General features: G+C 45.0%; 1 protein-coding gene across 1 annotated transcript in view; it reads left to right on the forward strand.

Annotated features, from left to right (window-relative positions):
- Positions 1 to 15778, forward strand: part of MAP3K9 (mitogen-activated protein kinase kinase kinase 9) — an 88985-nt gene that overhangs the window by 8309 nt on the left and 64898 nt on the right. Inside the window, exon 2 of the mRNA XM_003901998.5 lies at positions 121 to 534. Within this exon, the coding sequence (XP_003902047.1) occupies positions 121 to 534 (414 nt within the window). The remainder of the gene's footprint in view (positions 1 to 120; positions 535 to 15778) is intronic.

The following is a 15778-nucleotide window of genomic DNA, read 5'->3' on the forward strand; positions in this document are numbered from 1 at the left end:
AGACAGAAAGGCCCAGTAAACAGACAACTTGCCGTGTTTACCCATCCAGGTAAATGAAAGGTTAAATACGATGTTTTCAAGATGTTTTTGACTTGCTTCTTTTTTTCTTCCCTTTCTCAGTGTTAGAAATTGATTTTGCGGAGCTAACCTTGGAAGAGATTATTGGCATCGGGGGCTTTGGCAAGGTCTATCGTGCTTTCTGGATAGGGGATGAGGTTGCTGTGAAAGCAGCTCGCCATGACCCCGATGAGGACATCAGCCAGACTATAGAGAATGTTCGCCAAGAGGCCAAACTCTTCACCATGCTGAAGCACCCCAACATCATTGCCCTAAGAGGGGTATGTCTGAAGGAGCCCAACCTCTGCTTGGTCATGGAGTTTGCTCGTGGAGGACCTTTGAATAGAGTGTTATCTGGGAAAAGGATTCCCCCAGACATCCTGGTGAACTGGGCTGTGCAGATTGCCAGAGGGATGAACTACTTACATGATGAGGCAATTGTTCCCATCATCCACCGCGACCTTAAGTCCAGCAACAGTGAGTATGAAGAGATGGGGCTGGAGGGGCTCAGAGCAGTTGCAGATGCACTCCATGATGTCAGTAGGAGTGACCTCCTAATGGAACCTTAGAGGACAGTGAAACTCCTTGCTTAAACACATTCCATCCTTGAATGGAGATGTAGGAGGTGAGATGAGTGCCGAGAAAGATTGGTTTAGAAAGAGAGGAAAGAGGCGCCTGAGGAGTTTGGGATAATTTTGAGCTTTTTTTTTTTTTAGCAGTCAAGAGTGGCCTTGCCTACTATTTTTCCACATATCAGAATGTGTAATTCTGACAATGCTGTGCACAAAACTTGTGGGAAGTGTGAATATTATCACTAAAGGCGTTTTCCTTTTTGTGGAACAAGAGGTAGAGCAAGCCTTTATTATCTGTTTGAATGTTTACCTAAACACCTCAACTTGAAGTACCCATCCCAGAAGGGACTATAAGAAGAGAATCCTATTGTTTAAACTGAGCTGATTCAGGTGGCGATGTCCATCTGGAGAGCATGACTTGCTGGTACTATTACCGACCTCCTGGTAGCCCAAGGGTGGTATTAATTAAATGCCATGATAACCTAGTATTTAATAGCAGGGAACTGAGAAGCAACTGTTTATTGAACATCCAGAATCCATAAACTGGATTTAAAGCAAGTGTTAAATATTAAATGGTGAGTTGGTAGAAGCTCCAGTCCTTCACATTGGCTGACTCAGCAGGGTTAGGAATACACTGCTTTTCTGTGGTAGTTTGTGCTCTCTCTCGACTAAACTGGGTGGTAAAGAGGACACAATTGCATAATGGTATGTACTTAAAATCACTTGGAGCATCCTGTCCCAGAGAGGAGGGCATTTGAGTAGAAGGACTTTGGGGGTAGCATGGGCCCACAGGGACTTCACTCTCTGTATCCTTCAGCTTTGAGCCTAGAAATCCTTCAGACTTTGTTTTGTTCCAGGCTGTTCCAGATGTGGTTTATTTTTCTGTTGATGCTGTTGTGAATCTGTGTACTTTAAAAACTACATTTTAAGGCCGGGCGCGGTGGCTCACGCCTGTAATCCCGGCACTTTGGGAGGCCGAGGCGGGCAGATCACGAGGTCAGAGATCGAGACCATCCTGGCTAACATGGTGAAACCCCATCTCCACTAAAAATACAAAAAATTAGCCAGGCGTGGTGGTGGGCACCTGTAGTCCCAGCTACTTGGGAGGCTGAGGAGAATGGCGTGAACCCAGGAGGCGGAGCCTGCAGTGAGCCAAGATTGCACCACTGCATTCCAGCCTGGATGACAGAGTGAGACTGTCTCAAAAAAACAAAACAAAACAAAACAAAAACAAAAACAAAAAAACACTACATTTTGAAATTATGTAAGTAGTGGCGGGGCGCAGTGGCTCACATCTGTAATCCCAGCACTTTGGGAAGCTGAGGCAAGAGGATTGCTTGAGCCCAGGAATTTGAGACCAGCCTGGGCAACATAGTGAGACCTCAGCTCTTAAAAAAAAATTATGTAAGTAGTAAGTGTCTGTTGTAGAAAATTAGAAAGTGCAGCTAAAAAGAAGAGGAAGTTAACCTATAATGTTTCCCTTCTGAGAGAAGAACTATTACATTTGGCATATCCTTCTCGACATTTTTAAAGCGTATCTGGTTTATATATATGCAAATATACATTTATCTTTTCTACCTGTATTCTTTCCCCCCTTAATAATAGAAAAATTCCTTCTTGTAAGGATATGGAACATTAGATATGTGTTTAGATATGATGCATGTGAAGTATTTAAGTTACATAAAAAATCAGGTTTCTCTTTTTCCCTTTGCCATTTTCCTGTCTCTTTATCATATGATGATTTTCATCTCCCCCTGCCCCCCTGACTCAAATTCTCTTCTTTAAATAAATTAAAACTTTTGATGACCTCTTTTCAAAGTAATTTCTACCTAGAGATTGCTTTAAGTGATGGGGTAAAAAGCAGATGTATTGCTGGAAAATGTGAAAATGTGATGGAGAAGCTGAATTTTGTTTATTTTACTTTTTCTAATATTTTTATCATGTTGAGAGAACTAGGCAAAGTACTGTAATGTTACATAATTGCGCCCATTTAGAAAGTTGGGCTAGGATAACAAAGTTGTAAAAGTTAATAGTTTACTTGATGAAATTTTGAATTTGAGTGTAATTTTAAGCTCTGCGTACACGTTTTTACCTCTTAAGAGATTTGTATTTAGGAATGGAGGCTCTTATGCAGGAAAAGTTACCCTGTTAAGGTTCTGCTGTTTGTAGGAGAGGGCAAGAGACCTGAGTGTCATTCTATTATTCAGGAGACAAAACTCTGGTCCTTTCTTTTTCCTTACGTGGGTTTTAGGATTGCCACGGGGGAGCCATCAGGATTGCAGGAGTTGTATAATACTTAAACATTCGGCAGTATTTTAAAGGACCTTCTCAATATAGTTGATGCCCAGTAATGTTTCTGGTCCACTGGACTGCATGGTTGGTGCTGATGTTGATGTCAGTTGTAAATCTTACATGTGTGTTGGGGTAGCACTTTGACATTTGTCTGTGGGTGGATGTTTGCCAAGGATTGTGTACATCTAATATGAGCCTTGATGATACCACCGTTCTTATTCCATTGCAATGTGTGCATGACTTGAAAATGATTGTATTTTATTTTTATTTTATTTATTTATTTATTTTAGAGACAGGGTCTCACTCTGTCGCCCAGGCTGGAGTGCAGTGGTGCGATCTCAGCTTTGCTGCAACCTCCACCTCCCGGGTTCAAGTAATTCCCCTGCCTCAGCCTCCTGAGTAGCTGGGATTACAGGCGCCCACCACCCCAACCAGCTAATTTTTGTATTTTTAGTAGAGACAGGGTTTTGCCATGTTGGTCAGGCTGGTCTGGAACTCCTGACCTCAGGTGATCCGCCTGCCTCAGTCTCCCAAAATTCTGGGATTACAGGCGTGAGCCACTGTGCCCAGCCTTTTTTTTTTTTAATTATTATTTTTAAAATAGAGACAAGGGTCTTGCTCTGTGGCCCAGGCTGAAAATTATCTTAGAAGTGCTATGCCACTTCTTTGCCCATTGCCTCCAGCTCGGGAGCCATAACTTTGTATTTCGTAGACTTGGGAACACTGGCTTGTTTTCCTTGCTTTGTTAAGATTTCTGGAGAATTGGATTTTGGTCATTGTCATGGGAGGGCAAAATACTAGGAATTATATGTGTTAGTTGACTTTGACCATTAGAGAAAAGAGTATGTATACATGGGAGCTGTCTTTGTGGGAAAGAGAAAGCAGTTGATGACAAACGCCTAGCTGTTAGAAAGATTCAGCAAAAAGTGACTTATTAAAATGTTTTATTATCCTGGTCATCTGCTTTAAAAAGTCATTTGCCATTTTTTGGCAGTGAAACACGTATGGCATATAGTATCCTATGTTGATAAAGAATCTGCATTGAGTTTAGATTGACCGTACATAACCTGAAAAGCCAAACAGAATAACAGTGGCTGAACAAGGTCTACATTTACTTGTCTTTGAAAAGAAGTCTGGAGGATTTTAGGGCAGCTCCGTATTGTCGTCTGGGACCCAGGCTCCTATTTTTTACTCCCTCATCCCAGTACTTGGCTTCCATCCTCATTGTCACCCTGTAGTCCAGATGGCTGCTGGAGTGCCAGTTATGAGGTCCAGGTCACAGGCCTGAAGGAGGAGAGGAAGCAGAAGTACAGAAAAGGTGCCCCATGTGGCTGAGTTGGCTCCTATTAATTTCCCAGAAGTCCAGCATGCCGTATGTGCTTGCGTTAATTGGCCTGACTGTGGTAGCCTGGCCATCGCTAACTGCAGAGGAGACCAGGGAGATGGAGTCTTTTATGCTGGGTGTCAGTGAGCCCAGCTGAGAATCAGGGTCCGTTACCAAGGAAGAGCATTGCCACTGAGGAATTGGCAGCTAGCAGTCTTACCATGGAATCTTAATGCAGGACACGTATTGGTATGAACTATTACCTCAGATGGCTAGCATCACACAGCCAAACAAGTTTAGCCAGGCCCTGGGACGTGTGGCTCAGACCCCTGGCTTAACTACTGGTTTGTACTACTTTACCACATTACATCATTAACTTAAGCATCACACCCTAAAACTACTTGTAAAAAGCCTCTGGCTATAAAAATGGATTTATGTGTCTCTGCTCCATCAGACTGGGGAAAAACAGTTATGTGATTGTTAGCAAACACTTGTTGAAAGATGGTCTTAAATGGAAAGGTTGTCCTTTTGGGGGCAGGTAGATGGACTTCAGGATTTTGTATAGTAAATGGCTTGGCATAATGGCATTTGGTGGAAGAGCAGTTTAATAGTGGCCATTAAAAGTTAAAGTTAAAGTGGCCAGGTGTGGTGGCTCATGCCTGTAATCCCAGCACTTTGGGAGGTTGAGGGAGGAGGATCACCCGAGGTCAGGAGTTCAAGACCAGACTGGCCAACATGGTGAAACCCCGTCTCTACTAAAATACAAAAATTAGCCGGGTGTGGTGGTGGGCACCTGTAATCCCAGCTATTGGGAGACTGAGGCAGAATCACTTGAACCCAGGAGGCGGAGGTTGCAGTGAGCCGAGATTGCACCACTGCACTCCAGTCTGGGTGACAGAGCCAGACTCTGTCTCAAAAAAAAAAAAAAGAAAAAAAGAAAAAAGTTAAATAAGTAAAAATACGAATATTCAAGTAATATGAAAAAGCTTTGCAAACTAAAAACGTTGAAGGTAGTCTCATTATTTTCCTATTCATATTAAATAATTTCTTTCCTTCTCTTAGAAAATATAGAAAATGGCTGGGCACAGTGGCTTAAGCCTGTAATCCCAGCACTTTGGGAGGCCGAGGTGGGCGGATCTCTTGAGCCTAGGAGTTTGAGACCAGCCTAGGCAACGTAGTGAAATCCCATCTCTGCAAAAAATACAATAAAATCTAGGTGGGTGTGGTGGTGCATGCCTGTGGACCCAACTACTTGGGAGGCTGAGGTGGGAGGATCGCTTAAGCCCGGAAAGTTGAGGCTGCAGTGAGCAGTGATTGTAACATTGCACTCCAACCTGGGCGACAGAGTGAGACTCTGTCTCAAAATAAATAAATAAATAAAAGAAAAAGAGAGGCCGGGTGTGGTGGCTCACGCCTATAATCCCAGCATTTTGGGAGGCTGAGGTGGGTGGATCACGAGGTCAGGAGTTCGAGACCAGCCTGGCCAACATAGTGAAACCCCATCTCTACTAAAAACAAAAAAATTAGCTGAACATGGTGGCATGCGCCTATAGTCCCAGCTACTTGGGAAGCTAGGCAGGAGAATCGCTTGAACCCGGGACGTGGAGGTTGTGGGAGCCAAGATCGAGCCACTGCACTCCAGCCTGGGCAACAGAGCAAGACCCCATTTCAAAAAAAAAAAGAAGAGGCCAGTCACAGTGGCTCACTCTTGTAATCCCAGCACTTTGGGAGGCCGAGACAGGTGGATCATGAGGTCAGGAGATCCTGGCTAACACAGTGAAACCCCATCTCTACTAAAAATATAAAAAAATTAGCCAGGCCTGGTGGCACATGCCTGTAGTCCCAGCTACTGGGGAGGCTGAAGCAGGAGAATCGTTTGAGCCCAGGAGGCAGAAGCTGCAGTGAGCCGAGATCACGCCACTGCACTCCAGCCTGGGTGACAGAGTGAGACATCTCAGAAAAAAAGAAAAGGAAAAGAAAACAGAAAAACACAGGTAGAAACGCTGTGTGTTTTTCCAGTTTTTTTGTGCATTTTTGCGTGTTTATTTTAACCCCTAGATAATATCCTAACAAAAATATTGCTTGTAGCATGCGTTTCTCTTCCCCCTGTCAGTGTATTGTCAGCCTGTGGCCCTAATCACTACACTATTGCCTGCACACTCCTGTTGGACAGCTGGGGTATTTCATTGTTGTTCTGTGTGGCCTAGTGCTTTAGTTTCATATAATTGAGAATAATGTCATTCTGCTCACAAGGCCACAGCATCCACATTGCATTAATGTTTGATTTATCCCCTGCCTGTACCTTTTTTGGGTTTCAACCAACTCATTCTTAACTTTATAGCTGAAAGAGCAGAGGTGAGTGGTGAACTGTATTTGGGTTGGGACTAGGCACACCTGCCTTCCTCTTTTCAGATGTCAGCTTAAATGCTTATGAGATCTTTGCTGCCTTTTCTTCTTCTAGAGGCACTTTCTTCTTTAGCCAAGCTGGTCTCCCCTTTCGCCCTTGCTGGCAGGGGTGCCCTCGCCTCGTCTCTCTGCCTATCCAACGTCTCTGCAGTTTTCTGTGCTCAGCTCAAACCTGACTGCTTCTGGTAACCCATCACATATACTTGCTATAGTCAGTGCTAAGTCATCATTTGATAAATGTGTATTACCTGGTAATTCGTAGAAGAATTCATGACAAAAGACTAGAACCCCTGGTCTAATGGCTGGGAGTTCAACTGCCACCCAGCCAGGGTGAGTCAGTCTAAAGCGCTGGTAGGCATTCACAGGCCATAACAAAACAAAACACCGTGCTGGCCTGCAGGCCAACCTGCCGAGTTATACAACCTGGCCTCTTTTTGTTGGCTAAGATTTCAGGAGCATCCCTTACATCTCCAAATAGGTTTTGTGTCTTTAGCTCCCATCATAGTTCCAGGTGCATAGTAGGGTCCTCAATAAATGTACAGATAAAAGGAATGAATGAATGAATGAATGAATAAAATATCACATGAACTGGTTTACTCATGGGATCCCAAAGCGTAAACATTCCCTTTCTCTTATCTGTGGATGTCGTTCAGACCTCACTTGTGTGGAATTATTTATTTATTTATTTTATTTTTTATTTAGTAGAGATGGTCTCGCCATGTTGCCCAGCCTGGTCTTGAACTCCTGGGCTCAAGCAATCTACCTGCCTTGGTCTCCCAAAATGTTGGGATTACAGGTGTGAGCCACCAGCCCCAGCCACATGGGATTTGCTTTTCATCCTCATTAGAATCCCCTGGCCCTTGATCCATCCTAATTGTCTGAGCCCAACCACCTGTTTTGGATGCTGGAGTGTGGTGGTGTGATAGTGCATTCGTTATTAATCCCAAATGCCTCTGCCTCCTCCCCTCTTCACACTTTTCCTGATCACCAGCCCCGGCTAACTCACCGGCCCATGTCTCCACTGTAGCCAGTTGCCGGCTGCTAGAAGCTGCTGGAGCAGACCACTGCCTGGTGCTGTCGGGTCCACTCCCAGTCTGTTCTGTCCAGCCTCAGTACTCCCTTTGTTCCCAACTTGGGGACTGCCTGTCATGCCCCTCATAGTGCCTGTTCCAATTTTGTTGAGTTGTTGGATTGGCTGCTCCTCTTGTAACTGGAGGTCCATGTAGCATCTCCCCCTCCCAATTCTGTTCACTTGACTTTGTCCTCATCTCCAGCCTTCTCTTGGAGTTCACAAGGTCAGGAAGCTGAAGACATACTTTCACCAGTGTGAGGAAGACAGAGCTTTTGTCTTCCCCTTGGCCTCAGCTCAGCAGGCTCAAACATTCTAAGCCCTGGAGTATACCTGGACCACACACTGGCCAAAGCTCCTGACTGCTTTTCCTGTGTAGGATTTCTCATGGCTGGTGAGTTTGCTGGCTGCCAGATGTGTGGCACCCTGTGACCCGCTGGATCCCAGTCTCTAGTGTCCTTGTCCTGCACGCGTGGTAGAGCCCATTCTGCCTGATGGAGGAAGCAGCTAAGGCTTAGGCACCCTGGCCAGGGATGATGTGGCATTAGACTTGCCTCTAAAAAGGATGAGGAGTGGCCGTAAAAGCAGTTTTTTCCTACAGGAGAATGAAATAGGCAATAAAACATTCCCAGAGTGGACCTGGAAAGTGGTGAAGTATCAGCTGGAAAACCCAAGTCTTGGTCCTTTTTGAGAGGTAGGTAAGTAAATGACTTTTTGTATGCTTCATGGAGGCCTCTCCAAATGAAATACTTCTGGCATTACCTGGCTCAGGTACTTCTGAATTTCTCTCCCTGTTTTTTCCCTTAGTCAGGTCCTTTGGTGGTTTTTGCTACGTGTTTCTTAACAGGGAGTTGGAGGATGATGGATGTGTTTTGAGGATTTTCCCAGGCAAAAGTATACCCAGGCAAAAGTGTACAAGCGCTCAAAGAATTGGATTTATCTTTTGGTTGCAGGAGGCTATGCCAGAGGTTAGCTAGCAGCCACCTGGCATGTCTCAGAGCATCCTGTTCAGTTGATGGGTAGCATTTCCCATGAATACAGAGACATGTTCTGCAAACCAAAATAAATACGTAAGTGAATAAAGCTGAAATGAAGCAAATAACCAGCCGGGGAGCAGGACTCAGCAGAAGAAACCAGTGAGGCCAGAGATCTGACTTGCAAGTCTGGTTGCATCTCGGCTTCTTGAACGTGGTTTGGGAACCTTGCCTTTCCCTTTTGTCCTGTGCCTTTGTGGCCATCTCCTGCGCAAAGTTGGTTTTCTTTTATGGGCCAGTCTAAGTGCCTGGTGTTAAGAATTCAGCAGCAAACAAAAACATTCACGGGCCCTCCCCTCCAGGAGCTCACTGTGGAGGTAGGGAGAAGGACCTTGATCAAAATAAAGTTGCACAACATGTGAAGTCAAGACTGTGGTGAGTACCATGAGCATGGCGGATAACGGGACATGCCTCAAGAGGAGTGCTGGAGAATTCTCTGAGGAAGTTTTGTTTTCGATGTGATCTGAGAGAGTGAAGAGTGGAGACAAAGTGGAAAGGGAAGGTGGGGCATGGAGGTTCCAGGCAGGGAGGCCAGCAGGCCCAGTGCCCTGTACAGTGTGGCCTCCTGGGAGGCGAATTGCACGCTTGGATTCTCTTGCCTCCGTCCTTTCCTGTGGTTGGTGGAGAAGGATTCTTAAGGGGAGTGGATCTCTTTGTGGGCCACATGCCTTCATTTCCCAGTGGTTGCTCTAGAGTCCTGCCTGCCTCTTCCTATTTCATCACCATGAAGGTTCTCTGCAGCTTACTCAGTGGGGCAGGAAGTAGCTCAGGACACCGGGCAACTGTTTTGTTTTTTGTGTGTGTGTGTGAGACGCAGTCTCACTCTGTTGCCAGGCTGGAGTGCAGTTGCATAATCCTGGCTCACTGCAACCTCCGCCTCCCAGGTTCAAGCAGTTCTCCTGCCTCAGCCTCCTGAGTAGCTGAGATTACAGGCACGTGCCACCACGCCCGGCTAATTTCTGTATTTTTAGTAGAGATGGGGTTTCACCATGTTGGCCAGAATGGTCTCGATATTTTGACCTTGTGATCCACCCACCTTGGCCTCCCAAGGTGCTGAGATTACAGGTGTGAGCCACCCCGCCCGGCAACTTTTAAGCTCTCATAATGCTGTGCTGGATTTGGAGCAGAAGCTTGTGCTGTATGAAGGGTCTTAAGTTGGAGTTTCTGGACTATGAGCTTCTAGTTGCAGAAAACAGCCTTGGTGAGGGGTTGAGTTCAGGGCAAGAAAGGCTTCGAAAGGCCTGTGGGTTCTGATTTCCAGATGAATATTTAGTCTCTTCGTCTTTGATCTGTTTCCTCTGATTCGAGCCACTGTTGCCTTGATAGTAAATAATAAATTTTATTGTGTCTTCCCTTCCCCACATCCCTTCCCAAGCAAACCTGGTAAGAGCTAGGTATTGACCACAGTTTGCAGGTGGCCTGTGGCACTGTCATTGCTCAGGTTCAAGATTTGTCCTTCAGGATCTCTAAGGAGATGAGAGAAGAGCCTGCCTATCTTTGCTTTCCTCCGCATCTCTTGGAAAATTTTCCGTTCTTTAACCTGGTTCTTCACCTCGTTTTAATGAGGTAGCTCAGGGTCACTGATGGATGGCACACAAAGCAGTGATGTCAGTGGTCTGGTTGAGTCAGGAGAAAAATGAGCTTCCGTCCCATGTCCAGGGAGTCCAGGTCCTTACTGTGGAGTCTCCTTCAAGACCCCTGACAGCCTCCTTTAGAACCGCACTTTGTTCCTCTTATAACGTAAAGATTAACATAGGGCCAGGGAGCCACCTGGAATCTATGCAAAATGTGGATACATTCATTTTGGAGGGAAAAGGTCAGGGCTCTTATTGTTGTAAGAGTCAGTGAAGGTTATGAATCAGTATCATTACAGAGAACTTAAAGTGGGCATCTGTGTAAGAGGTGTTCTGGTGCAGTGGAAGGAACATGGGCCCCAGGGCTGTCCTTGACACTAACTGGCCGGGTGGCCTTGGGCACATCTGTGATCTCTCTGGACCTCAGATTCTTCATCTGGAAGATGAGAGGTTTGGACAAGTGGCCTCTGAGGTCCCGCCCAGGACTTTAAAGCGTGAATGTCTGTGTGTTTGGGAATGTTAGTGACTACACAGTTTGTCTGCCTCTGTGTGTCAGGCTACAGTGTGCTCAGGTTCCCCATTTCGGGGCTTGTTCTGACTGGTGCTGAATCTCCTGAAACGGAATCTTTGCTGAGTGGTTTAGTGGAGAAAACAGTTGACAGGAGCTCACAAGTGCTCCCCTTCCCCCACTGCTGCTCAGGGCATGACAGATGGCCTTGCTGAGAGAAGATGCTCTGGTCACATGAACCATCCTGGGGATTCACAATAATCCAAGGACAGCTTTCCTGCTAGAAGCGGGACACAGTTAGTCGCCCGCTACTCTGTCCTTGGAGCTAAGCAAGGGGCATCCTGCTGTCTCAGAGCTTTGCTGCTGCTTTGATTTATACTTGCTTCCTGCTCACTTTTTTGAAACAACATAGGGCTTCTCCAGGTGGGGCTCAGGGTCACTTAGGCAACTTTAATTGTGCCTCATATATCCCACTCACCAGCATAGTAACAGGAAGACATGTCCCCTCTGTGGTCCACTATACTGTAAAAGTGAGACATATAAATTAGACATATTAAAAGCTGTGGATTGCATGTCCCTTTCCTTCCTAACTTCCCTAAACTTTTTGCTGTCTGTAGGAAACTTGAAGGTTTTGATCTGAGAAGAAAGCATTTTCCCCTTAAGATTGGTTTTGGGAACCACTGTGGTCTAATGGAAGAAACACTGGCTTAGGAGTTAGATAGACTTGGATTTAAGCTACTTCTTGAGCACTTGACATTGGGCACGTGGCTAACCTCTTGGAGTTGCAGGAAGTCTCGTCTGTAAAATATGAACAACACAGAAATGAGCAATACTGTTTTAAGATGATATGAGCTATTATGTGTCAGTATCTCACAGGCACTGGATTCAGTAAATGGCACTGTGCTTTTTTTCCTTTCTAAGGAGTAGGAGAAACTTCTTTCCATTCCTTGTTATTTTAGTTGCACACAGGATATGGCTGAATTTCCCTTTCTAAAGTGCTGCATGAGGATTTTAGGCAGCCCCGAGTAGCCCTCTCCTAAGCCAGCCAGGCATAGTTTCCCACGGAAACAGGCAGATTTAATTCTGCTGAAGCCCCTGAAAGGGACTGAGCCCCACCAGCCCCTTCTAACTGCGCAAAAGCCTCTTGTGGAAACGGCCCATGCGTCTTGCACCCTCTAAACTCAACCTTAACTCAAAGTGCTCGGTCCTCTGAAAAATGCTGCCTTGTCCTGTCTGTTACAGCCTTTGGCTTGATTGAATGGGACAGCTGGCCAGTTTTATGGCTCTGCTGGACTCTCAGTTGATAATTAAAATGCTTTTGCCCCAGGAGGAAGGCAATATATTTCTTTCCCTCCCTTCTCTGCTGCATTAGTCTGCTTTTTTTCACATCCTCTCCTGGCCTCCCTATGTCAACTTAGCTTTCTTTTTACACAGTGTCATTTAAGACTTTGGCGTATTCAGGGTGGATTGAAGAGATTTTGAGTTTTGTGGTCTTGTTTTAGAAGGTAAATGGAGCATGTTTGGCCCTTTTTCATCTCTGTATAAGAGCTTTGTTTCTACAGCTGCTGTCTAAATCTGGTTGTGTCCAGCACTTAGTAGGTCCTCAAGAAATGTTTATAGTTTTGATAATAACAGATTCCAGCACTGTCTTTCCCATACATACCTCCTTCCCGTGTAGACATTCTCCAAATAACACCATACCTCTTCTCCTTTGGAGCCCTCATTTAGGATGTGAACCCTCTCTTCTTTTGGAGATGAGGCCATGTGAACTGTGGGTGAAACTGGATTTGAGTCCTACCTGGCTCTGTCACTTGCTAGCTAAGGACCTTGAGCAAATGACATACCCTCTGTGGCTTAGCTTTTGCAGATATAAAGCGGGAATAATTATAATACCACCGATCTCATTTTACGGGGTAGAAGTGAGGATTAAATAAGATCATCTAGGTGAAGTTCTTAGGAGTGCCTGGCACATCATAAGCACCCAATATATTGACCATTTTAATTATAATTCCATCTGCTACCCTTATTCCCTTAGTATTTAGATCACAATTGGTGATTATATTTTTGGGTGGTATCTTTTGTCTTGTACTTGCATTTTCATTGTTTGAGTCGTAATCTTTCCAGTTGTACTGTAGAATTTAAAAAATTCAAAATGTAATGGATACACATGGGTAAAAATAGGACAAAACAAAAATACAAAGAAAAGTCTGTCTCCAGAAAAAGAGAGAGAAAAAAGAAGAGTCTGTCTCCTTCCCACCCTAAACCCTAAGTTTACTTCTTAGAGGCAAATGTAATTAAGTGTTTTTTGTCTCTGATAACTTTTTTCTATGAAAACATGGAAATCCCAATAGAATTCTTGACAGCAGAGGTGTTGCTGTTTTTCTTTCCTTCGTCTTGCCTTGCTCCCCCTGTCTCCCTCTCCCCTCGCATCGTGCCTAGTATAGGACGTCGCATGTAGCAGCCCAGGTGTTCGATGGCAGTTCCAATGTGGCCAACCAAAAAAATCTTGTTTTTTTTTTTTGGTCCCTAGTTCCTTTCTGGATGGACTCAAACCCTTTTACTGAATGAGCTTTGTTTGTTCTCTTCAAGCTTTTGCTTTTATATATCTATTTCATAAACTTTTCAGGGGCTTGGGACCCTAGAGGAAGGTGTTCCTTGGAGTAGTTTGTAAAGTCAGAAGCCCAATGTGTGTCTCTGGAATTGCCCAGCTGTGATGGTACTGATTGTCCATCATCCCTTGAAGCAGGTTTGGGAGTGGGGCCCATTGCAGCAGGGGGGCATCAGGATGCTGGCAGTGACTAATCTTTTTTTTTTTTCTTGAGACAGAGTCTTGTACTGTCACCTGAGCTGGTGTGCAGTGGTGCCATCTTGACTCGCTGCAACCTCCGCCTCTGAGGTTTTCAAGTGATTCTCCTGCCTCAGTCTCCTGAGTAGCTAGGATTACAGGTGCCCGCCACCATGCCCAGCTAGTTTTTTGTATTTTTAGTACAGACGGGGTTTCACTCTGTTGGCCAGGCTGGTCTCGAACTCCTGACCTTGTGATCCTCCCGTCTTGGCCTCCCAAAGTGCTAGGATTACAGGTGTGAGCCACTGCACCCGGCCAGTGACTGATCTTATAGTTAAGACCTTTCTCTGCAAATGCTTGTGACTGCAGGCTGATGTGTGCTGATGAGGCAATGTAACAGGAAAAAGTATCATTGAAAAGGGAAAAAAAAAAAAAGAGTTATGCTAGATTCCAGTGTGCAGATACAACTGTTTTCATCTTTATATTTGGCTTTTCTATATACCTCATTTCCTTCTGCCATTTAAGTCACGGTGTACATGCCATCTGGACACTTAAAAATTTTTTTTTGTGGCCGGGCGCGGTGGCTCAAGCCTGTAATCCCAGCACTTTGGGAGGCCGAGACGGGCGGATCACAAGGTCAGGAGATCAAGACCATCCTGGCTAACACGGTGAAACCCCGTCTCTACTAAAAAAATACAAAAACCTAGCCGGGCGAGGTGGCGGGCGCCTGTAGTCCCAGCTACTCGGGAGGCTGAGGCAGGAGAACGGCGTAAACCCGGGAGGCGGAGCTTGCAGTGAGCTGAGATCTGGCCACTGCACTCCAGCCTGGGCGATAGAGCGAGACTCCGTCTCAAAAAAAAAAAAAAAAAAAATTTTTTTTTGTTTGTTTCTGCATTCTGTTAACCTTCAGGGTCCTAGAGGAAGGAGGATACCTTAATCAGGGAGTACCAAGAAAAACCAAAAAACTAAAATAAAAACAATAAATAAGAGGAAGGAGGAAAGGACTGTGGTTAGGGAAAATAGCGATAGTTTTTGGATTCTGGTCATTCTTGACTTTCTTTTTTGCTTATTGATATGATTAGAGCTTACAGGAGCCTTACAGTTGTGACCCAGAGAAGCTGGGGGACTTGCCCAAGGTCATCCTCATACTCATGACAGTGTTCCTTCTTTTAGCCCTACAGTGGGACTCTGTTACTCTGCCAGGCTTTCCAGCTAGGACCAAAGTATTTTGGACAATAGTGGAAAGAGGATCTGCTGTACCCCATTGAAGGAACCAGGGGGACAACTTGCTTATACGGTCCCAAGGTCAAAGTTAGGAGTGAAGTCAGTGTTTTTCCTGGTTACTAACATGAACTCGGTCATTTTCTTTGGTATGTTATGTAGAAGGATAACAGTGTTCAGTATTCTGCTAGGTGGTACAATTTTTAGGAAGAAAAGAATAATGAAAGCATTTTTTATTTCTTAAGCAGTGGACTCCTGGCTCCCTGTGCTTAGAGATAGGAATCCCTGCTTAGAGATAGATGGGAATCCTGGAGTAGATTGTTAATAATCTCCCTGCAGTTGGCACAGTTGTGTGATAGAGAGTTGTTTTCCTCTCTCCCCTGCCTTAGAAGACCTGCCCGTACTAAGTATTTGGATTAAATTAATAATAAAATAGCTTGCTTTGCCCAAATGCACAGCTGCTAGTGACAAGGAGAGATGCCACATCACATCCCATGGATGGCAATGGAAAATCAACAAAGGACTTAAAATTTTCCCACATAAACTTAAGATGATTTAAGATTATTAGTGTAACCTGACATTATTTGATACTCTCCTTGGCTTATTATTCATGGTGACAGTAATACGTGGCCCTCATGTCCTTCATCCCCCAGATAGTCCTAGAGGTAGGAGAAAGAGTATGGTAGGCTCCTCTTACCTGCCGTTTCACTCGCCCTGTTTTTAGTTACTCGTAGTCAGCTGTGAGCCAGAAATGTTACATGGAACATTCTAGAAATAATGATTCATAAATTTTAAATTGCACACCATTCTGAGTAGCGTGATGACGTCTCATGCCTTCCCACCCCATCCTGCCTGGGATGTGAATCACACCCTGTCCAGCATGTCCACGCTGGGCATACTATGTGCCCATCCACATGGTCTGTCCTGACATCCAAC

The sequence above is a fragment of the Papio anubis genome, chromosome 7, assembly GCF_008728515.1.
Source record: "Papio anubis isolate 15944 chromosome 7, Panubis1.0, whole genome shotgun sequence".
NCBI lineage: Eukaryota > Metazoa > Chordata > Mammalia > Primates > Cercopithecidae > Papio > Papio anubis.